Source organism: Lissotriton vulgaris, chromosome 1_1 (assembly GCF_964263255.1).
Source record: "Lissotriton vulgaris chromosome 1_1, aLisVul1.2, whole genome shotgun sequence".
NCBI classification, from domain to species: Eukaryota; Metazoa; Chordata; class Amphibia; order Caudata; family Salamandridae; genus Lissotriton; species Lissotriton vulgaris.
The window spans coordinates 331074889-331098221 of NC_141685.1; the positions used below are offsets into that span (position 1 = coordinate 331074889).

General features: G+C 44.7%; 1 protein-coding gene across 1 annotated transcript in view; it reads right to left on the minus strand.

Annotated features, from left to right (window-relative positions):
- The window catches only part of LOC147747137 (cytochrome P450 4B1-like), a 274411-nt gene that overhangs the window by 219727 nt on the left and 31351 nt on the right, over positions 1–23333 (minus strand). The window contains exon 3 of the mRNA XM_086952393.1: positions 1942–1986. Coding sequence (XP_086808519.1) covers positions 1942–1986 — 45 coding nt within the window. The remainder of the gene's footprint in view (positions 1–1941; positions 1987–23333) is intronic.

The following is a 23333-nucleotide window of genomic DNA, read 5'->3' on the forward strand; positions in this document are numbered from 1 at the left end:
ACAGTAGCTGCTGGGGAGTGACTGTCTTCAGGCTCAGTAATCGAAACTAAATATTGTATCAGAATGTTGAATTAATGGTTGGTTTACAATCTTGGAAGACATGCATATTGAGCATGTGTTGCATGGCATGGGCAGGTTTCAAATTAATTGATTAGATTTGGATATGATGTCAATAAAACTGAATAATTACAACTTGGACTTAAGGTGAAATGCAACAATGGAAAACATCTGATATGTTTAAAGACGTTTTGGATTTGATGTAAATGATCATACTGTAAAGCATATGAGAAGTTTATTAAACAAATAGGAGTACCCATAAATGTATGTAAGTAGTTTATTAGTAGGGCAGAAGTGCATTAGTAAGTCAGTAGTGCAATGAGTGATAAATCAGCACATGCTCTTTTATAGGCAGCAATCCCTGTTTGTATCCTTATACAATGGATTAAAAACCTCAGAACCATATATTCCTTTTATAAAGGTAGGAGTGGTGGACTGGATCTGAATTTACTTAAAGATTTGTGGGAACTGTTAATGTACACAAGAGGCATCAAGAATAATAAAAAGATCTCTTATGCATTGCTTTGATGGGAGGTATTTAGCATTGAAAGCACAATCTGTTGTTGTTTTTTCACTGGGGTGTTGTCACAACAATGAAATCCCAATCATTCCAACTCCCTTTTCACCAACAACACACTTTAACTGCTTAACCGCGGCGCGAATTCCGCCACGGTGTGGTGGTTTAATTAGGTGGGCAGGGCTACGTCGGCCAACGGACGTGCACAGCACTACGGAGGTAGTGAGCATGATGGCCGTTGGCCAACTGAAGCAGCGAAGGGGTTAATGCTGGGAATCAGTACAATGGCCGACTCCTGTCTCTTCCCATCTCCCAATTCCATGTGATGCACATTAGTCCTTGTTCGTGACCCGAAATGGTTTGATTACACTTCCAAAGAACTGAGTGTTTTGCTTTTATTTCAGTAATTACGTTTAAAACAGAAATCTAGGGAAACATTGTTTGTGTTTTGAGTCACAATCTGGTGTCACCACCAACTAGTGAGAGAGTGCATCATCGAATGAGACGAGGGCAAGGAAGGTGGGAAGGAGAGAAAGAAGGTAGCTAGATTAAAGCTATTATTGTAATACTTGAGAAGATGGAGGAAGGGAATGTTTTAGGGAGGTGGGGAGGACTGCAGGACCAAAGCCATTTAAAAAAATGGATTATAAGGTAAAGGAGAAGAGGTGTCCTGATAGAGCTGGGAGACCTTGATAGCATGCCAGCTAATGGAAGGTCCATATCAAACGTGGTCTCATCTCACAAGTATATGACTCCTTGGCAAACTTCTTTGAGTTAACATACCATAACGGGCATTTGTAAAGCGAGCGTTCACCTCTTGATATCTTGGTGCTGAATAACAGATGCTTATTGGTACCCAACTCAATGGTAGTCATTTTATAAACTTCAGATGGATGAAAGGCTGAGTGGGCATCCTGGGATTTGAACATGTGACCATGCGGGCGAACACTGGCCCCTGCAGTCGATGCATTATTCCACTGAGCCACTAGACCAGACCTATATAAATACACATTTAAAGATACCTAACTACAAAATTCTGGGGTACCAATTTTAATTCATGACATTTATATGTATTATTTGACCATTCTGCAAGTGAATTTAAGTGCAGTGTAGATGGAGTTAAGCCTTTATAAAAATGAATGGGACAACCATCTTAAATTAGATTCACTGCCAACATCACAGCCTGGATAGCAAACCTCAACATACCGTTGATATCCCCAAAACATTTCTAGGCTTACTATTTCACATTCTACAAAATATTGCAAAATATATACCCTAGTTCACCGCAAATAATGCATCAGCTCTTTCAGACTGCAGCTTTTGTGGCATAATAATTAGGAAAGGTTCAAAATAATGCCAGTACGTACCAATCCATGGAACTATGAAAGCATATCCCAGTGTACCTTTGGGATCTGGGGAGTTCAATATAAATAAATTAGTGTGAGAAAATTGTACACATTAAAACACAGAGCTATGTAAAATTTAAGAGGTTTTGGTGCTTTTTCATTTTTTAAATTATTAAAACTAAGTTACATTTTTTTATATACATAGGGTAATTTCTTCCTAATGACTACTTAGTAAAGGCAAAAAGCATATCACCACATTAAACTTACATTTTAAATAAGAAAACTTAAACATGCCATAACAAATTGACAAACGTAACTCGCATATGGTAGGGCACTCAACTCATTCTTGGTGTGGAGGCTAAAGGTGTTTGGCTAACAGGACTCTTTAGAAATATCTAATTTGGAAAATGTGTGAAATCATCATCATCATCATCATCATCATAAAAACTTTTATTCAGTTACAATTTGACATAACCATAAAAAGTGCATTACACTGGTTAAAAGACTACTTTCTGGATACATCTTAATTAATAAAAACACAATTCATTATATACATTTGTTTTAAAAAGATTAAAAAAGAAGTTCATTTAACAAGTAGGTACATTTGAAACAGTAAACTATGCCATGAGTTATACTACACCATATTTTTGGCATAATTCTATTGTATTCGTTAGAGGATTGACATTAGATCCGAGGTCCATAAACAACAATAGACATTAAGGATATCATTTTAGCGCAGGTAACTAAACCCCACAAACACTGCGCCAAGTGTTAAGACATTGTTTTAAGAAACCGGCTACGCATTTTGCGTTATGTACAGAGTCCAAGGACTGTAGTGCCAAATAAGCGGGCCGGCATGTTCTCAAACCCATTATGCGCAGTATAGGCAAGATCCAGCGCTTACGCAGAATCATATAATATCTACAAAACAGTATTATATGAATTGTTGACTGGTCCGAAGTCTCATCACATGGACATTTCGTTAGGTTATGTGACCAGTCATGCTGCTTCGGGTATGTGACTAGGTGATGAAATGTATTAAATCTGAACCTAGTCAATAAATACTTATCATAAGTACTTAGGTAAAAGGTTAAATATGGCTGGATCCCCAGGGAAGTTTGAAGACTTAAAATATGTGCGTTTGAGGATTTGTTTATTTCCTGTGTCAATCGTAGTTCCCTAAGGTGGGAGAGACAAAGTTTTTTCAAATCTTTCCTAGAAATGTCCGTCAGCACAGATGGATCCCAGAAGTATACAATACAATCCAGATCGCCTAGGAAATTCTTTACATACTGGAGCCATGGTATTTTATGCCAATTAGCTAAGGCCAAACAGTCTGTTAAGAGTGAGCGGGTTAAGTGGCACTGCGTTTTGGTCCAAACACGGTGCCACAAAAGGATCGGCTGGATCCTGATGTTATCGATCAGATAGTCGATTCCCAGCTCAATGTGGCAACCATACGTGGGGGCGCTTTGGGGTACGGCCAATAGATATTTTATAAACCCATTCTCTACTATTTGAAGGGCTTCAACTGATGCGTACCCCCAGACCCCTGCACCGTAGGTGGCTATGCTATGGCATTTAGCGTAATAGATTTTTAATAATTCTCCTGCAGCAGGCTTGCCCAATTTCCTTGAAAAGGAAACTAGGGCTGACGTTGCTCTCTGAAAGAGCAATTTTTTACTAACTAAACCTTGCTTCCAGCTTAATTTGTCATCCACTAGGATTCCTAGGTATGGATACATACTAGTTCGTTCCAACCTAACATTATCGATGACTATTGGTTTGGTTTTCTTCGCCTTAGGCCCAATATGCATTACGAAAGTTTTGTTTTTGTTTACTTTTCAGCCCAGAGAAGACATAAATTCACAGTACTTATTTACTTGAGATTGAAGTTGATTGAGAGTTCTTGCTAATATGACAGAATCATCTGCATATAATAATGCAGGGATAGGGCGATGGTTGATAGTTGGAAGGTCCTGGCTCCCTTCAAGCATGGCCACTTCTAGGCCATTTGTGTACAGATTAAATAAGAAGGGAGCCAGGACACAGCCCTGTCTGACCCCCCTGTTAACAATGAAGGATGGTGATAATTCTCCATTCACTCCGTATCTGACGCAAGCAGAGGCGTCAGAGTAGAATTCGTGAAGAAAATTGATGAGGGGGGGTCGACTCCTAGCTTGCCGAGTATGGACCACAGTTTTGAATGGATGACACAATCAAAAGTTGCGCTAAGGTCGACGTACACTAGGTATAGGTTAGCCCCTTTGGCTCCTGCATATTTGCCAATCAAAAGGGCTAGATTTAGAGCCTGCTCCACAGTGCCGAGGCCCTCTTGGAAACCGTATTGCAGGTCGGTCATGATGTTATTCGTGGTTGCCCATTCCTGGAGACGCTCCAGAATTAACCTACCCGCAACTTTACCCAAGGAATCCAGGCGGGAAATCGGCCTGTAGCAGGCTGGGTTATTAAGCTCACCCTTCTTAAAGATGGGAAGGAGAATTGAGGTGGACCAAGAATCTATTAGGCCTACATTTGTGACAGCGGTCATAACCTGTGTGATAAGAGGTCTCCAAAGGTTGGGACAGTATGCAAAGATGTCCGGAGGAACCCCGTCCGGGCCTGGTGCCTTGCCAGTCTTAGAAGAAGATAGTGCTTTAATGACCTCCTCATGGCTAAACACTAGATCTATAGGATAGATCTGGTATGTATTTCCATTTCCAACCTCCCTACCTTCAGTGGTGGTCTGTGTAAAATGACCACCAAATATTTTGGAGAAGTGTGCTACCCACTCTTCGGCTGACACCGCCACATCAGGATGGCGGGCAGTGGCGGAATCAACCAAAAAGGGAGATTTTACCGTGCGCCAAAACAGAGAGCTGTCTTTTGTTAGACAACTCTCATGAAGTTGGGCCCACAGTTTTTTCTTAATTTCTTTCCTGCGATTATATAGAGCTAAATTGTAACCCTTCTGAATGTTTTGATTTCATCATGGTCTCTAACGGGCTTGTGTAGGGCTAATTTTAAATTATTCAGGGCTTTACGACAATCTAAATTAAACCAGCCATTAGTTTTTGGTTTCTTGGACTTTTGGTTGTTAGTCAGCTCTTCCCGTATTATTCTGACAATTTCCAGAAAACTGTCGATAATCAATTTAGGAGAGGAGTCTGGTGCCAAACAAGTATTCAACCAAGGTAAGGCTCTGCTTATAACTTTTTTAGAAATTTCAGCTGGATTGATTTTAGCCCATTTTACTGAAAACCCATTTGTTTTATCCATAGTCAATGATTGTTGGTTCAATAGACTCAGCTCGTCAGGTTGAGAAAAAACATTCCGAAATATTAGTGAAATGCTATTAGGAAAATGATCACTACTAGAGTCAGAACCTGTGGTAAAGTTAGACAGTTGGCCCTTTAAACTTTGGGAACAAAGTATGTAGTCAATTACACTTGACAAGCCCCTCCCGTGAAACGTTGTCTTAAAATCAACAGGCGGTTCGACTAATTCATTTGCAAAGTCCATTTCTAAAGAGAATAAACAATCATTCAAACAGTTACCTTCCTTTGTATGGTTTTAATGTGTAAGTGAAGAACCATTTACATCCGTAAGGCCACAATTACCGTTCTTACAATTAGTACATAATGACATGTTGAAGTCCCCTCCCCATATCAGATAGGATGTCTTAGTATTAGGCTTGGTCCGCAGTTCGTTCAAGAGACATGTTATTTCGGTTAAAGTATTTACACAGTCTACCTGAGAAAGATTGTTATAGAAGTTAACTAAAATGATTGTCACACATTTTTTGATTGTAACCCTTAAAATTTGGTAGTTCTCGTGACACTTCATGATATTTGCTACCGTCGATGGGAGATTATTTGCTACTTGAAGAGCAAGACCACCTTAGATCTGCCTGAGATACTAGGGCTGGCAGGAACATAATAGGTTTTAAAGCCTAGTAAATGTACAGGTACAGTGGACCATGTCTCCTGTAAGCATAATATCTGGTGAGGTTTAACTGTGTCTGACCAAGTCGGGAGGTTGGTTTTCGACCAGCTACGTTCCATTATAAAACAGAAAGAGTTAAATAGGGATTTGGCGTGACATTGGATTCAGTTTTCATTGTGCCCTGTGGTATATCCTCTAAGTTGACAGAAGTAGCTTGAGTGTGGATAGTCTCCTCAAAAGGCCCTAGATGTAGTGAGCTGGAGATTTCCACCTCCCCCATATCTGTTAATAGCTTGGTTTCAGTGGTAACAGTTGTAACGGGCCCTAATTGGTCAGTACTGGTGCCTGTTAGCCCAAGCTTTGGCATTGTTACCAGGGGAATATCCCTATTAATCGGTACTGTTTTGATTGGAACTGTGGAATCAGCCCAACTGGGTTTACGGCCATGATATGGAAGATGTAAACGGCCCAGCCTGTCTTGTGGGGTACTCGGTGATGGTCAGTCGACCAATTCTAGGCAGTCGAACCTGTTGGAAACTGGTACGCCTCTCCAATCTACATTGAATGGCCTGCCTCTGTCTCTGTTACCTGACCAATCTACCCACTCCCTTCTCCTGTCCCATTGCCCTGGTTGGGACCAGCCCCCACCTTGACCTCCGTAACCTGGCCAATATGCCCAGTCCATTCTTCTATCCCAGTTCCCTACTTGGGCCCAGTCCCCACTTTGATCTCCATTGTAGCAATGTGCTGGGGGGTAGAAAAAAGCAAGTCTTTTAGTGTCGATTCCGTCGTTCTTAACAGTCGGGCCCATGAACAAATATGATCAACTGTGCGGGGATTGTCAAAGTTAACAATAACACAATCCCCCGGTATATTTTTCAACTCCTTGCCTATCCAGGGGACTCTGCGAACAGTTGAGATTCTACTCGCACAGTGTGGGGGCAATGGTCTGTTTATGTTGAGCCAATGCTGTACCTTGTTTTTAAGGGACCAGCTAGGTTCCATCGTATTGGGACTCAACTCTGGAACCCCCGTCATTATCACTACAAAGGGGCTACAATCCGGGGTTAGATGTACTGGAAGCGCAGTTCTCCCCCTATTCCTATCGTTATCAAGTTGTATCCCTGCTGGTATAGCTGGGGCAACCTTCTGCGGGACAAGTGTGACGGCGGTTTTATGAACCGCAGGGGCTTTTTTCCCGTCTACTGGGGCAGGTTTCGTCTTTACATTGGTGGCCTGAACGGTGGCTTTAGTTATTGGAGTGCCTACTGGGCGATTATTCTTAATCAAGTTTTGGACCCCTGTTGTGGCCCCCTCTACTCCCTTGGGGATATGTGCACGCACCTTAGAGGTGTTTATGGGTGCCTGCAAATCAGCCAATTTCTTTTCTAGATTTGAAAGGGACATTGATATGGGCTTTATATAGGATTTTATAAGTTCACCTAATCTGATTAAAAGTTGATTGTTTAGCCCACAGATCTTACACCCACCCTCCGGGCTGTCAGTGTCAATAGAATTTTCTGCATTTAACGAGGGAGTTACAATATCAATGTGATTAGTCTGTGACTCTACCTGCCTTAAAAAATCTTGACCTTGGGCCTGTGGACTGGGTAAATCGGTTAATGTAGTATGAGCTTTCCCTTTTACTTTTGTTTTTGTTGGCCTCTTTTTCTTGGGTATAGCACCCTCCCTTTTGCCCCTGGAAGTTTCCAAGGCAGGACTTGCCCGCCTAGGGGTGACAAAAAGTTCAGGGGTTTTGTCCAACGGTTGACTAAGTTGTGAGTCCTTTAGGGCCAGCGAGGCCGACAAGTCGACCGTATTTGGGACTGTGTGGACGTCAGCAAGTGTTTCAACTACGGGGTTATTTACCCGCGGGCTATTGGGTGTCCTTGCTGACGCTAATAATCCCAGTGAGGAGCGCTTAGCTGCAGCCAGATCTAATGAGACCCTACGGTCCAACAAGAGTATGCCTTGGTCTATGGCATCGTTGGCTCTGTTGATAAACTGGTCTATTGGGCCAATCACCGGTGCAGCACCCTGAGCTGCTTTATTCCTCATACGTCTCGTCGTCATGATAGCTGGTAATAGGTGGCACTCAGAAGGATAGTTGACAACCTGCTAGGGCTTAGCAAGACGTGATGAACAATGTTAGATATGTGTGGTCCATATAAGCAGAGTTTATCTATTTAGTTCAAATATAAGAGGGATGGCCCAGTCCAGTCTTACCCGGTCTTGGCCACGGGCTCCGCTTTTGTGCACCTCCTGGTGCGGGCGCGTCGTCAGCGGTGCGCGCCGCCGCAAAGCCTGCCGAGAGTTGTGGTCCAGGAGCGGCGGTGCGAAAAATGGTACAGCTGACTCTCGGCCGGTGGCGGCGTGGGTTCTGCTTTCTTGTTTTGGCCCCCAGTGACTCTCGGCAGTGGCGGCGTCCCAATACTGCTCTCAGGTAAGTGTGCAGTCAAAAGTGTATGAAATCCTTTGATAATCTTAAAGAGGAGTTCAGTCTCCATAATCTCCAACTATGGCATGCTTTAAAGAAATACCAAGAATAATTGACACAATTTAATCCATTGGAACTAAAACTGACGTTTGGGACTTCAGGTCAGGGTGCTACATTGAAGCTCTATCACTTGTCAGTCATCAATGGCCTGACCCAACCATATCCATTCACACTCACTGGGAAGGGGACCTCAGCCCTATATATTAACGGGCTGAGAACAACATGGCCTCACGAATCCTTGCCATATCATCTAAGCTTCGACTATTCCAACTTAACTATCTTCATACGATATACTACTCCGCTAAAAGGTTATGAAAGACGAGTAAAGGCGTACTTTCCACAAATGTACAATGCCCACCTATTGCATCTTCCTACACGTCAAGTGGGACAGTCCCTGTAGCCAAACATTTTAAATACGTACAAGACACTATAGACATGGTAGTAGGGCCCCCAAAATAGTCCTATTAGGGAGACAAGAAAAATGAGAGGGCTGCAGTAGCAATTGCACACTAATTGGATGCTTAACTGCCAAAAGACAACATTGCACAAATATGGAAGACATACATTCCCCCTTCCCACCAAGTCTGGGTAAATGGGGCGGACCACTGTGCACACCTCAAGAAAGATGTTCATGCAGCTAAGGGTTGCCTACACCAACAAAGATCATAAACACCTGGTGGGACTTCTTTCAATCATGTAATATGTAATTCATATGCTGTTAAAGGTATCATCTATGCTGTAATCCCAAATAGACACAATCATGGAGGGCCCACAAGGTGTGCAAGATTATCCTGTGTACGCAACCACACACATACCCACACAAAGGGTGGAAAAATACACCATCAAGGTCATAAAGCTGAATACAAAATTGCTTCTCATTTTCTGTAAGAGATTTCTTTTAGAGATTCCTTGGCCCCATGTGTTCTCTCCCAATGTAATTTGTCACGTTATATAAAGATTTCTATGAAAATCCAATATTAACGCAATTAAAATAATATCAAAATATTATATTACAAATATATTAATTATGCTTGTAAAATAACCAAAGTATTTTGTTGCACAACAAACAAAAATGTAGTGCGTGGATCGGAGTAACATACACAACAAAAAGTAATATGGGGCCCGATGTAGGTCGGTCGGTAACGGCCGAAAATCGGTATTTTCGGCCGTTACCGATCGGTAAACAGGTGAATGGCATGTAGGGGGCATTATTTTACCGAATCGGTAAAAAATTACCGATTCAGTAATTTTACCGATTCGGTAAAATAAAAAATCTGTAAATTTACCGATTCGGAGCCACCTATATGTAGGTGGGACTCTTCAGAGTCCCAGGAGCCTTAACGAATCGGTATTTTACCATCAAATCCAATTTGATGGTAAAATACCGATTCCGGTGTGCATGCACATGTGTGCATGCACACCTATGCCATGTGACAGGCAGACCTGCCCTTAGGGCAGGTCTGCCTGCCACATGGCACCCGTGCCTGTTTCGGGGGTGCCAGAGGGTGTCAAAGTGACACCCCCTGCACCCTTGTGAAATTCGGTATTTACCGATTCGGTAAATACCGAATCGTAATGCCCATTCATTCCTATGGGCTTCAAAGCCCATAAGAATGAATGGGCATTACCGATTCGGTAAATACCAAATTCATCCGATTCGGTATTCCAGCACATCTGGAATACCTACATGTCGGACCCATTGATTTACCGATTTTAAATTACCGAATCAGTAAAATTCGGTAATTTAAAATCGGTAAATCGTTCCTACCTACATCTAGTCCCATGATCTCTCATCCCAGCATTCAAGTTAAAAATAAGTCAAAGGGGAGATTAAAAGGGGAGGGCAACGAGAAAGGACATATTATAGTTTCAACTTAGAACACACTGGAAGACTAAGTCAGATGCAGTCTGCCGTGGTATAAGGTGAACCTCCTGGCTGAGTGAAAGGAAAATTGGTCTAATATTTTAAAGTGTGTTAGGTCTGATTTCTAGTCACTTTATAACTAATTTGAAGCACCCTATGTTTTATAATGTGAGATAGACTGAGATAAAATAATTTACCCATATTTACACAATTTCTAGTTAAGTGCCAAAACTAGGTAACTGAGACAGAAAATGTCCACCTAAGCCCAATCATGTGAGTTTGGGATGACCTTCTGATCCTACACGAGCCACTCCTCATCTGACCTTCGCATTCAGTACCTGCTAACCCAGAGATGAACAGCGTATCTTCAGCCGCTGCAGCTGTTCAAGCAGTACATTGTTTTGTTTAACACTTTCCCAATCGTGCTGTAAAACCAGGGGTAGAAAGCATTAATCAGGGTGATTGGTCATCTGACCTATGACATAAGAATAAGCATTCTCATCTCAGTTTGGAATGTGTTACAATTAAACAACGACTCTACCTCCCAACTAAGAAAATTTCGAATACGTCCAAGGGCTACCCACCAGGATTATCAGATTTACATCAAACAATGCACATTTTACAAAAGATTTTTGAAAAAGAGTCAGCTTTCTTTGAAAGGTAAATGAATTTGTATTTAAATAGATGCCATCTCATACGCTTGTCATGCCACGGTGTTTAATCCCACAATGCATTGCAGGCAGAGAAATATCCAGAGGTGAGATGTTGGCACCAGACGAGGTTGCCTATAAATAGTCCACGCCCCCGAGCTCCTTTACCTATTCGAGCTTGGCGGTGATGGGTAGGTGACTCCGCACGGACACGGGTAACTTGAGGTAAGACAATCCCCTCCCATCCTACACCTGGCAACACTTTGTACGGTATTCACCAACTCCTCAACCTCCACCAGAGGTTTCTCTCACCCATACCCCCCATAGCTAACAGTTCCTTTCCCTCCCCCAGCCAGAACTATAGGCAAACCCTGTTGTACCGACCCGCCGACTACTCAGGTGGCCAATAGTCCAAGATCTTTAGGTGAGTTCACATCAAACCATCAACATTGTGGACGTTTACTACTCTATGGCCAAGATACTCTCCTTGAGACTGCAGCTGCGTTTTTCATTACACTGGTTTTTAATTCACAACACACTAGTCACGCACATAGTGTGGAAGAGTGTTCACTATACACTGCACCCGACGACAACACAGGCATGTTTTTGGTCGTGTGATATTCCACACACTACCGCTAATTCACTGCACTTCGTTGTTGTATTGGCTGTGACCGTTGATACCTTTGCTAGAGAACGTGACATCTGTTTAACCATGTTCCTTTTTCTCTATTATTCAGGCATAGGATTATCCCCTGAGGTAAACCACACGAGACACATGACACCAGCATGGTTTCTTTTATTTCTTCTTTTTTAAAATGTCACCTTCACTAGGTCCTGACGAATCGCGGGAACTTCCCATGCGAGAAACATGTTGACCAACCCTCACTTTAGTCTCGTTTTGGGTTACGCTACCTAATCTGCCGTCACCCAACGAGCTAATTTCACCTTTTAACTGCAGTAGGGGGACCCCCAGAATAAAGTGGTTTTCTGGCACCCCCTGCTACATTTTAAATCACTCCTTCTCTTCAGGATACTGATTGCCCTGACCCACATACCCGCACTTCACCAATAGGCTGTTGGACAAAAAGATCTCCGCCAAAGAGCCCCTCTCTGAGGTGAGCCCGTCGGGGATTGCACCGCCTCCCCGACGAGGAGCAACGCCTATGATGAAGCATGACATCCCTCGGGGTGTGTGAGGCAAACACGTCCAACAAAATGGATGCCCAACGGTGTAACATACACACCTCCGGTCAAGCCAATCTGTTTAATCTCCTTTAATTCCCTTTAGGAAAAGTTCAGCAACCCCCTTTTGTTGTAACGTGTATTCTACACGGGCACACGCTGATACTGGACCTTCCCCCCTCTCCCTGGGTGGTAATTGGTGCCCGTCTGATCAACTGATCTTCCTCCCTCCATTTTGACGACGGCACCAGTAAGAACACATACCTTCTTCAGCATGTATTGCTCTAAATTTACAGCCTACTACTCTTCTCATCATGACCCCAACCTCAATGCTGTGAAAGAGAATGTATTCTTATTTCCTACTAAAGATTACCTCTGCCACGGTAGTTTCCTCCAGTTGGACCAGTTGACCAGAACATTTCTCACATCAGTCCTGCTTGGTGGAATAAGACCAATAGGGTACTGTCTGAGCTACACTTCACCACTGTTATCCATCCTGTAACTGGTTGTGAGTACCTCACTCAATACAGTGTCATCAAGCACGCCAATAAGACTCACCATACAATGCACTTCAGAGTGCACGCGGGGTGGCCATATAGTCTTTCTGCTAATCAGACTTTTTCATCCAGCAGCTCTAATATTATACAGCCAGTTTTCAACTTTCTCTACTGGGAGGGTTTATTAGAAGGAGCTACGTTTATTGTATTGCCTTGCATTATTAGTTATGGTATGTACTGTGCTGGACACTAGGGACAGAAGTTGCCCCCTCCCTGGTAGACTCCCTGGTAGTGTTCTGCTAAATGCACCCAGCTGCTCACGCTTAGGGTGATCCGCAGCCATCGGGTGAGACCGTCTCCCACTTAGGAATACTGCTGTGTTGGGATCCTTTCCTTAGTTCCAGACTGCTGGAGGAGCCATTATCTACATATTCAATCCCAGTATATGAACTTAGGGCATGTATGGAACCTGTACAACTCCCCTAGTCAATGCACGTTAGTGCAGTATTGTCAAAGCAGGCCCATTAAAAAAAATCACAGGACATGTTTACTTACGTTTTACAAGTCCTGGCATTGTAAAAACCCCAAAGATCTTTTTCACTGCAGCAAGGCTAGCTCTCAAATAGACCAACACTAGGTTACCTTATCTAGTAACCTATTTAATAAGTGATAACTTCAGTTTGGGAACAGCTAAAGAAATCATTCTTCCACTCATTAATTTGAATTACATTTTTAAATCCTCCTTAATTGTAAAGTCAGAGTATAAACTACTATTTTGCAAATGCCACTTTGAGAAAGTTGCCATTTTCCTGCCTAAACTAAATATGCTTATTACCAGTGCCCAGTGTCACAAGGCTGTTAATAGCCCTCCTGGGGTGCCAGAGGCATTCCTTCCAGGCAGGTGACAAAAGAACCTTGGGTGTGGGCAAGGATGTTCCTCTCCTCAGCACGATGGCCAAAGGGTTGCCTGATGGCCAGGGGATTGCACCCTGCCGTTCCTGCCTTCACAAAATGCCTGCCCTGTCACTGGCAAATGCAGCCCACACCGGGGCCTGCCTGCCATTTGCTTCCCTAGACAGACTGAAGCTAGAGCAAGAGAAAAAGAAAGGACTTACCAGTTTATGATTAAAGAAAGGAGGTGTCCCCCTTGCACAGAAAATAAAAGTGGCACTCTCAGAACCTTTCATCAGAACACTCCTGGGTCTATATAGACTCAGAACAACGATTGCCTTGATGACTGCAACTTGATGACGACTGGACCTGCTAGCCCTGAACCCAGGACTGCAGAAGTGACTCCAAGATTCAGATGGCTGACCTCCTTCTTGAGCTACATGGACTCACATAGCTTCGAAGGCCCTTTCTTGACTCTGCCCTGTTGACCAGCACCAACTAGACCTGACTAAACCCACTGCTGACCTCTGCTGGAGTGACTCCTAACCACCAAGAGTCGCCCCTTCAGATCATGGGCTCTTGGCTGTTGATAATGTGTACTTTTCCATTCTCAAAACTGCAATAACTGGACTCCAGGTGTAAAGCCAGAGGCTCTGGGTTATTCTAGTTGAAAAGAATGCTCCCCAGTCTCCTTGCAAACATGAGCCAACTTTACTGAGGTCAACACAGAACCCGCATCCAGCTGCCGATGCAGTCTTACTAGATACTGACCCTAGACTTCGCTGGCGGGACTCTTCACATCAACACCAACTGCTCGTCTTTCCTGCCAAAGCAAAATTCTGATTGTCGACCAACTCTTAGCGGCAATGACAACTATACCCGTCTTAAATGTACAAACAAAAATAACTGCCCTTAACTGCACAATCTACCCAACCTCTGTACCATTTCAGCCTCTCTGCTCTCAAAGCTGTGGCCTCTGCTCTCTATCAGAGCAATGAACCAGCAATGCAAGGATAGGTCCTCAGATTGGTCCATCAGAGCAGCCTGGAATTCCTTTACGACGTAACAACAGCAGGTAACAACTTTTGTAATTTACGGATCCTAAGTCTTAGCAGTAAATTACGGGTTTAGAATCTAGTTACTCGTGTTAGTGGCTCTCAGTGAAAGCCATACATAACAGTTTTATTTGAACTCAATAATTTCTTTATATCAGCTTTCAAAGGTGTGCCAACTGTACAGCACGATAACCTAAAGCAATCAGTCCATTTTTCTGACAAGCATTTGCAATACAACCAGTCTTGCATTTGCAGACTTAGAGCTATTGGCATTGTAAATGAAAATGTCTTTTACCCATGTGTTTTTGTCATTAAAAGTTTACACCAGGAAGGAAAATCTGGTAGTTTGGTGACAGAACACTGCAGATGTGTATTAGGTTCAAATCTCTGCTGGCACATTTTGAGAAAATCAACTGCATACTTTTTTGCAGTTCATAAGGATCTTCTGACAGAGAGCCTGGAGAGGTTTTAGCACTAAACATGAACATTATTTTCGTCCTATCCCTAACGGAAAACATATTTACAAATATAATAAATAAAACGAGTTTGTGACAGGTTTCAGCACATAATCAACATGAATAGAAGTGTTGCCTGCTCCCTGTAAAAAAAGGATTAATCTCTTGCTTGTCTTGTAAATACTCAAGTAAAATAGACACGTTGCATTTACGTAAGGCTTTTGTTCATTAATTATTATTCCAGTCTTCCTGTGTCACCCACACCTCTACTTTAACCTCTGAGTACAGTGAAAACAACACTTCTGCACTATTCACCCAAAGCCATTCTTCCCATTGCCCATTCTACAGAGACGTTTTCTATGCTAAAGGTAACCACTAGATGGCAGTCCCACTCTATTCTACAGAAACAGGAGGGACGCTTGTGAAAAGTTGAAGAAATATCTGGCATGTAAAAGCAAATTAATATTTAATGTTGTTGCACGAGTGATGTTCATTAGAATTGAGGAAACCGAGACGAAAAGTTTTTTTAGAGATACGTAATACTTGTGGGAAAGATTTTCTACCAAATGCCATTCAGATAGTGAGGTGTGGGGCCTGGGGCACACATGGTGAGTAGTGACAGACACAGACACTAGGTAGTATGGTGCAGTAACTGGCCCAGGGCACGTGCGCCCAGCCCCTTTTATAAACAGGGTCACCTGACTGGTGTCGCCTGTGGTGGGTGGGTGAATAGAGTGGGTTACATTAGCAGTGGAACTCTAGAATGTATCCAGCCGGATACTACAGATAGAAGCTGATATTTTTCTTATCTTTTGAAAACGTTGATAGTTATGTTTGTCTAACACCCAGAAGATAAAGTTCAATGATGCAGTTAGAGATCTTACCAAAACGAACAATAACCCATGCAGTAAATCAGTAAGTGTTTGTGCACAGGTAAGGCAAAAAACATCCTTTCATTAAAACGGTTATAAACTAAATTTGGTATTGTGTGCTGAAAAACATATAAACTAGCAACACCTGTGGTTTCTGAGAAAAGGAGGCAGATTTTCTTGTCAGGGTGGAACATTTCTTATCTCCTTTCTCCACGACTACGTGCAGGGGAGGGGAGCGAAGGTAAGAGAGCGAGAGAGCTGCAAACAAACAACTCAATGGCTTCCCAGAAAGGGGAGGGTGGAGAGTGAACAGGAGCAGCCTGCTGTGAGTTTGGCCCTCGGTTGTCTTTATCAACCATTCTTGATCTCGGAGGAAGAGGATGTGATGCAATGGTCAGAGCTGCCTACTCTGGAGCTGGGAATCCGTGTATGCTCTGCGTGAGCTCAACATCCTGTGATTCTGGGTATATCACTTAATTTTCCCTAACCCCCTGGAGAATGCAATGGAGCACTAGAATGTATCCACCCTGATACTACATCCCTCCCAAACGTTAATGAAAAGAAACAAACAAAAGCCCAACCTGTAAGAAGACAAATAAACAACATATAGCACCAAGTGAGTCACTTTAGGCCGACAGCCAGGCAGCGCTAGAGCTTTAGACCAAACGGTCAGGATAGAATAGAATAGAATAGAATAGAATAGAATAGAAGCCATTTATAAAGCGCCTGGTTACTCAAAAACAGAGTGTCCCCGCGCTGAAAACCGAAAAGGAGCTCAGAGGAGTGAACACAGGAAGAACGGACAAGGGCAAAGGGGGATGAGGAGATTAGATGCGGGGAAAGAGGAAGGTTTTCAATTTTCCTCTAAATCTTATTTCAGAGGGTTCCATCCGCATCTTGAGAGGGAGTTCATTCCAGCCCTTGGCAGCCAAGTATCTGAACGAGGAGCCACCCATCTTGGCTCTAGTTATCTTAGGGATTTTGAACAACATCGTACCAGAAGATCTAAGGTTCCTGGTAGGTCGATGTATAGTGAGTAAACAGTGCAGATAACCTGGACCGGTGCCATGGGCTATGCAGTGGGCAAAGCATAGGGCCTTGAATTTAATTCGCTCCTTGATGGGGAGCCAATGGAGTCTGGACAAGGCCAGTCTCCCTGAGGCTCTTCGAGGAAGCTTGAGCACAAGGCGCGCAGGGGCATTCTGAGCGCACTGGAGTTGGTGGGTGCCCTTCTTGCTCAAACCCAGTAACAAGGTGTTCCCATAGTCCAGATGGGGGGTGACTAGGGCATGGACAATGGTCTTTCTTGAGTCCATGGGAAGAAGGTCTAGTGCCTTCCGAAGGACCCTCAGTACGCTGAAGCATCTTGCTGTGACTTTGTTCACATGAGGTTTGTATGAAAGGTTGGAGTCCAATGTTATGCCCAAGTTCCGCACCAAAGCCACAGGGCAAGGCAGACTGCCCAGTTCCGCCGGCCACCACATGTGGGACCATGCGGAAGAGGATTTTCCTACCACCAACAGCTCAGTTTTGTCGCCATTAAGGCAAAGACAATTGTTGTTCATCCAAGCTGCCACGGAAGAGAGGCAGTTGGAGAAATTGGTGGCATCTTCTCTGTGGTCGGGCGAAAGTTTGAACACCAATTGGGTGTCATCAGCGTAGCTGACAATGCCCACCCCATAAGTCTCTACTATGCGAGCCAGGGGCTCCATATAGATATTAAACAAGGTGGGGCTCAGACTCGAGCCCTGAGGAACCCCATGGCTCGCCTTTCTGAGAGAGGACTTAAAGGGGGGGCAATGCAACTGAAAGTTTCTGTTGGCCAGGAAGGACTCCAGCCACGCAAGGGCTGACCCCTTTACTCCCATTCCAGATAGCCGAGACAGCAGCGTTGAGTGCAGCACGGTGTCAAAGGCTGCACTTAGATCTAATAGTACCAACGCTGATGTCTCTCCCTCATCCACTATGCGCCTAAGACTCTCGGTGGAGAAAAGTAGGGCTGACTCAGTAGAGTACCTGGCCCTAAACCCTGATTGAGTAGGATGTAAGAGCGAGTGATCTTTCAGATAACTCATGAGCTGCCTATTCACTACTTCTCCACAATCTTGGCACAAAAAGGGAGGAGGGATATGGGGCGGAGATTCTGGAGTTGGAAGACGTGGATGTTAGGCTTTTTTTAAGGGGGATTACTTGGGAAATTTTCCAGGCATCTAGTACCTTACATTCCTTGAAGGACAGTGATACAATAAGACTGATGTAGTCAATAACTGTAGACTCCATGACTCCTCTGCAGCGAGTCGGTGGGCATACATCACTCGGAGAACCGGATTGTATGCTGTTAACAATGCTGAGAAGCTCTTGTTTCTCAGGAGTGATGAAGCACATGAGACCAGGGGTCCCCGTGTTGCTATTGTTGGCTTCTGCCGATTCGCTAGAACTGGACTCATCTTTTGTGAAGGTGGCATGGATTTTGTCAATCTTGTTAACAAAAAAATCAGCAATGGAGTCACATAGTTCTTTCGAATACGTGTCCTGAGCTTCCAATCTAGTAGGAATAGTAAGTTCTTTATAGATCGAAAACAGTTCTTTGGTAGGATTTTCCGCTGAGTCGATTCTATTTTTGAGGTGGCAGCTTTTTTCTGCTCTCACTAATTTATGATATTTATGGAGTTCAGTCTTATATAGCATTTTATCCTCGAGGTTGTAATGGTTTTTCCAGTTGCGCTCTAGAGTTTTACATCTGGCTTTGGCTAGTTTTAATTTTTCAGAGAACCATGGAGCGGTTTTAGACTGCCTGGCGGGGGGCTTGGATGTCCAAGTGGCTATCTCATCCAGGGCATTGGACAGCCAATTTTCATAATTTTCGTAGGCTTCTTGAAGAGAGTTACTTAGCAAAGGAGGATTTTTTTGGAGAGCAAGTCTGAAAGCTTCGTGGTCAAACTTCTTCCAGTTTCTTCGTTTAAGGGAAGGGGGTTTAAGGATTCTGTTATCTGTGAGTGTATTATCTACCAGGAACGGAATGACAAAATGGTCAGACCAAATTATTTTTACCGGAGGGAAGGCAGTAATGCCTTCCCAGTTGGCAAAGATGGGGTCCAAGAGATGGCCGTGTTGGTGTGATGGGGCAGTAGATTGTAGATTCAGTCCTAGTGACGCCAATGCCGGGCCACCTCCTGTGCCTCTTTACACTCCCTATCCTCAAAATGGAGGTTTAAGTCACCTAAAATTATAAACTTTTTGTAACGGAGAGCTGGTTGCGTGATATAATCAAGAAGATGACTTTCGAATTGTCCAGCTGCTCCAGGAGGACAATATATCAACAGGCCGTTAATGATATTTCTCGGTCCAAGTTTGATGGTAAATAAGCCGCTTTCACTGTGCAGTATATTGGCTTTTGTTAGGGTGCATTCTAGCTCAGTTTTATGAATGAGGGCGATCCCTCCCCCCTTTGTTTGTGTCTGTCTAGACGCAGTAGAGAGTAGCCAGGGGGGGTAGCTTCCAGCGCTTCTGGGGCAGACTACTCATCCAACCACGTCTCAGTAAGAAATAGCACTTCGGGCTTATTGCTAGTAATTAGAACGTGTATTTCCAATTTGTGTTTTTTCATCGACCTACAGTTGAGTAATAGCATGTTAGGTTTAGCTAAGAGCAGTGCATTGCTTTTAGGTGATGAAAAAGTGTGGTTACAAAAGTCGCATGTGGTAGGTAAACTATCGGCTGGATAGTTATGATCACAGCCAATGGCCATTTTGGAACGTAGAACAAGAAGCTCCTGTTTCGTGTATTGCACGAGGTGCCTTACCGGTTCCGGGACATCAAGTGGAGTCAGAGGACTTAGAGGAGTCGCCCGCGCCCCGGGCTGTCGCGGACGGGCGCAGACGTCTGGACTCTGGCTTGACTCTGGCGCGAATACGGCGCGCCCGCTGAACGCGTCCGCTGCCCGGAGTCATAGCCGTTAGTTTTTATACTGTTTCCTCTCGCCCCAAGGGAGGAAGCCCTACCCAAGATGGCTGCCGCACTAACTCTGCCCGAGCCCCAGGTCGAACAGCCCCAAAATCGTCCGGACCCTCTGGGGGAGGAAGCGCTAGATGTGGTGAGTACAGACTAGTCAGGAATTAAATTTAAAATGAAATGAAGTCTTCACCCAAAATCGGAAAAGACAACAGCGTCGCGATAAATCCACGCGCTTAGTGCAGGGGGGGAAAGGACACAGAGGGCAGTGCACACAAAGAATAATATTTTAAAAACAGGTCTAGAGAAGGAGTAAGAGTAACCGCCCGGCTCAAGCCTCAGGCGTCAATTGCAGGATTCTCGCGAATAGAGTCCTTCTACTGTTTTTATACTGTTTTCTCTCGCCCCAAGGGAGGAAGCCCTACCCAAGATGGCTGCCGCACTAACTCTGCCCGAGCCCCAGGTCGAACAGCCCCAAAATCGGCGGGACCCTCTGGGGGAGGTAGCGCTAGATGTGGTGAGTACAGACTAGTCAGGAATTCAATTTAAAATGAAATGAAGTCTTCACCCAAAATCGGAAAAGACAACAGCGTCGCGATAAATCCGCGCGCTTAGTGCAGGGGGGGAAAGGACACAGAGGGCAGTGCACACAAAGAATAATATTTTAAAAACAGGTCTAGAGAAGGAGTAAGAGTAACCGCCCGGCTCAAACCTCAGGCGTCAATTGCAGGATTCTCGCGAATAGAGTCCTTCTACTGTTTTTATACTGTTTCCTCTCGCCCCAAGGGAGGTAGGCCTACCCAAGATGGCTGCCGCACTAACTCTGCCCGAGCCCCAGGTCGAACAGCCCCAAAATCGGCCGGACCCTCTGGGGGAGGTAGCGCTAGATGTGGTGAGTACAGACTAGTCAGGAATTAAATTTAAAATGAAATGAAGTCTTCACCCAAAATCGGAAAAGACAACAGCGTCGCGATAAAGCCGCATGCTTAGTGCAGGGGGGGAAAGGACACAGAGGGCAGTGCACACAAAGAATAATATTTAAAAACAGGTCTAGAGAAGGAGTAAGAGTAACCGCCCGGCTCAAGCCTCAGGCGTCAATTGCAGGATTCTCGCGAATAGAGTCCTTCTACTGTTTAGGTCTCGCCTGTCGATGCGCATGCGTATCGAGCTTGCGAGACTATGGGGGCTTAAACAGTCTTTAACCAACTTGCAAGGAATCGTGGCGATTCCTTGCAGTGCCCGTGAAATTCAAGCTCAATGCGCATGCGCATTGAGCTTAAAAGCACGTGCACATGCCCCTAGCCGCCTGCCTTGCATGTCTTTTCCCTCAGGCGCCCTCCTCCCACACCCCCGCTCCGCCCCCTCCCCTGCCTGCCGTGTCGCATTTCGAATCGCCGTCTGTTCCCTCAGCCGCACTCCAGGCCCCTGCTGCTTTCACACCCTCTCCCCGCTCCGCCCCCTCCCCTGCCCGCCGTGTCGCATTTCTCCTCCCCCCTCCCCTTCTCTGCCTTCCCTCCGTCTTGTTTTTTTTTTTACCCGCTCCGCCCCCTCTCCTGCTCGCCGTGTCGCATTTCTCCTCCCCCCCCCCTTCTCAGACTGTCCGGCACCCGCAATTCAGCAGTGGCGGCCACACATTCAAATTCCATAAGCAAAATGATGGGTCCATGCTTTTAACGCGCTAATTGTTCCTTTAGACCCTTGGCGTGAATGCCTCGTTTAGTGGCATTCGTTATACCCTTTTTCGAGCCTCTTCGGGAAATGTTTCCAGTTGGGCTTGTTTTGGTAGGACGAATGTTTTTGTTTTGGGCTTCTTTTGAAGGGGAGTTGTGCTCGTTTTATATTCAGATCTGGAAGCGCTGGCCTTAATTACGGGACTGGATTAGCCGAAAGGACCCCATATTAGATTCACCGATTGATTCAAAAATAGACCTAATAATAATTTCACTGTGGACCCAAGAATCTACTCGCTGATTGATCCTCGGATCGACTTACCACTGATCGACCCAAGAGATATTCGCAACTCGACCAAACGAGCATTTAATTTCAGTGGGCAATATCAGGACGAATGCTTGATTAAACCACCATACATGTGAGTACGAAGTAATGCGCTCGCAGCCTTTTAGCGCCCCAGACCACCTGCTAAAACATTCTCTTAGTGTCTGACCCATCGTCTCGAGCCCAGTGTCAGACCCCCCCGTATTGTGTCACTTCGTCACCCCTCCCCTTTTTTTTGCCTCTGTTTCATCTTTTTTTAGTAGGCTAGATTGAATTTATAGTGGTAGTAGTCCACTTTCTTCTTTGTTAAGAATTTGTGTTTAGCACCTCTTATTTTTTAACTTGTTCTCTTCCCTTTTACCCTCCTCCGATTTCCCACCCACTCCATTCGCGTGCAAACCTTTTCCTTCCTCCATTAATTTCCCCTCCTCTCTTTCTGATCGTTTCTATCCCCCTGTCTCGTCTTTTTCAGTTTCTCTCGTCGCCCTCACCCCTCCTCCCCGTCTCGCCTGCAGCTGCATTTACTGCAAAGCCGAGGACACCACAGGCTGCCTGCTCCCCACCCCACATCCCTGCAGCTGCACTTGCTGCAAAGCCGAGGACAACACAGCCTGCCTGCTCCCCACCCCACACCCCTGCAGCTACACTTGCTTCAGAGCTGGCGACATCACAGACTGCCTGCTCTCCACCCCTCAACCTTACAGCTACACTTACTTCCGAGCTGAGGACACCACAGGCTGCCTGCTCCCCACCCCACACACCTGCAGCTGTACTTACTTCTGAGCCGAGTACACCACAGGCTGCCTGCTCCCCACCCCACACCCCTCCAGCTACACTTACTTCAGAGCCGAGGACACCACAGGCTGCCTGCTCTCCACCCCTCATCCTTGCAGCTACACTTACTTCCGAGCTGAGGACACAACAGGATGCATGCTCTTTGCAGCTGCACTTACTTCCGAGCTTAGGACACAACAGGATGCATGCTCCCTGCACCTCTGCAGCTGATCCACAGCATGTGTGAGTGATTAACTCAGCCATACCATTTTCTTTGCATTCTGTGTCCTGTAGCTTTAGTTACTGACTAAATTCGGGACTACAAGTCCCAGAATGCAAAGTGACTTTGAGGACTGTGCGCACTGCTGACATTGCACCAGATATCTCAGATATGCTCTCCTCGGTCTAAGGTACACTAATACTGTCTTGCACTCAAGCTGCCTTTGGAGGTAACCGAGCTTCTTATGTGTGCCAGTAATGGACACACTAGGCACATTTCTTTCCTTTGTAACCTTTGTAACCTGGTGCTTTCAAATGTTATTTCTCCAAATGGAAACAACTCGAAACTACAGTATCCAGCATGCACAGACAAGCGGAATGGGTGGTTTATTCGTATCTGAAAATTGTTTACTGTAAAGTGAACATATTTTAAACATGTTTTGTAAAGAAGAGCCATGCTACACGTACTTCCAGTCATAATGACGCATTGCATTTATGCAAAACAGACCCATACAACGCACACTTGAAAACAGGCCTACTGTGACTTGCACCATATTAAGTATTAG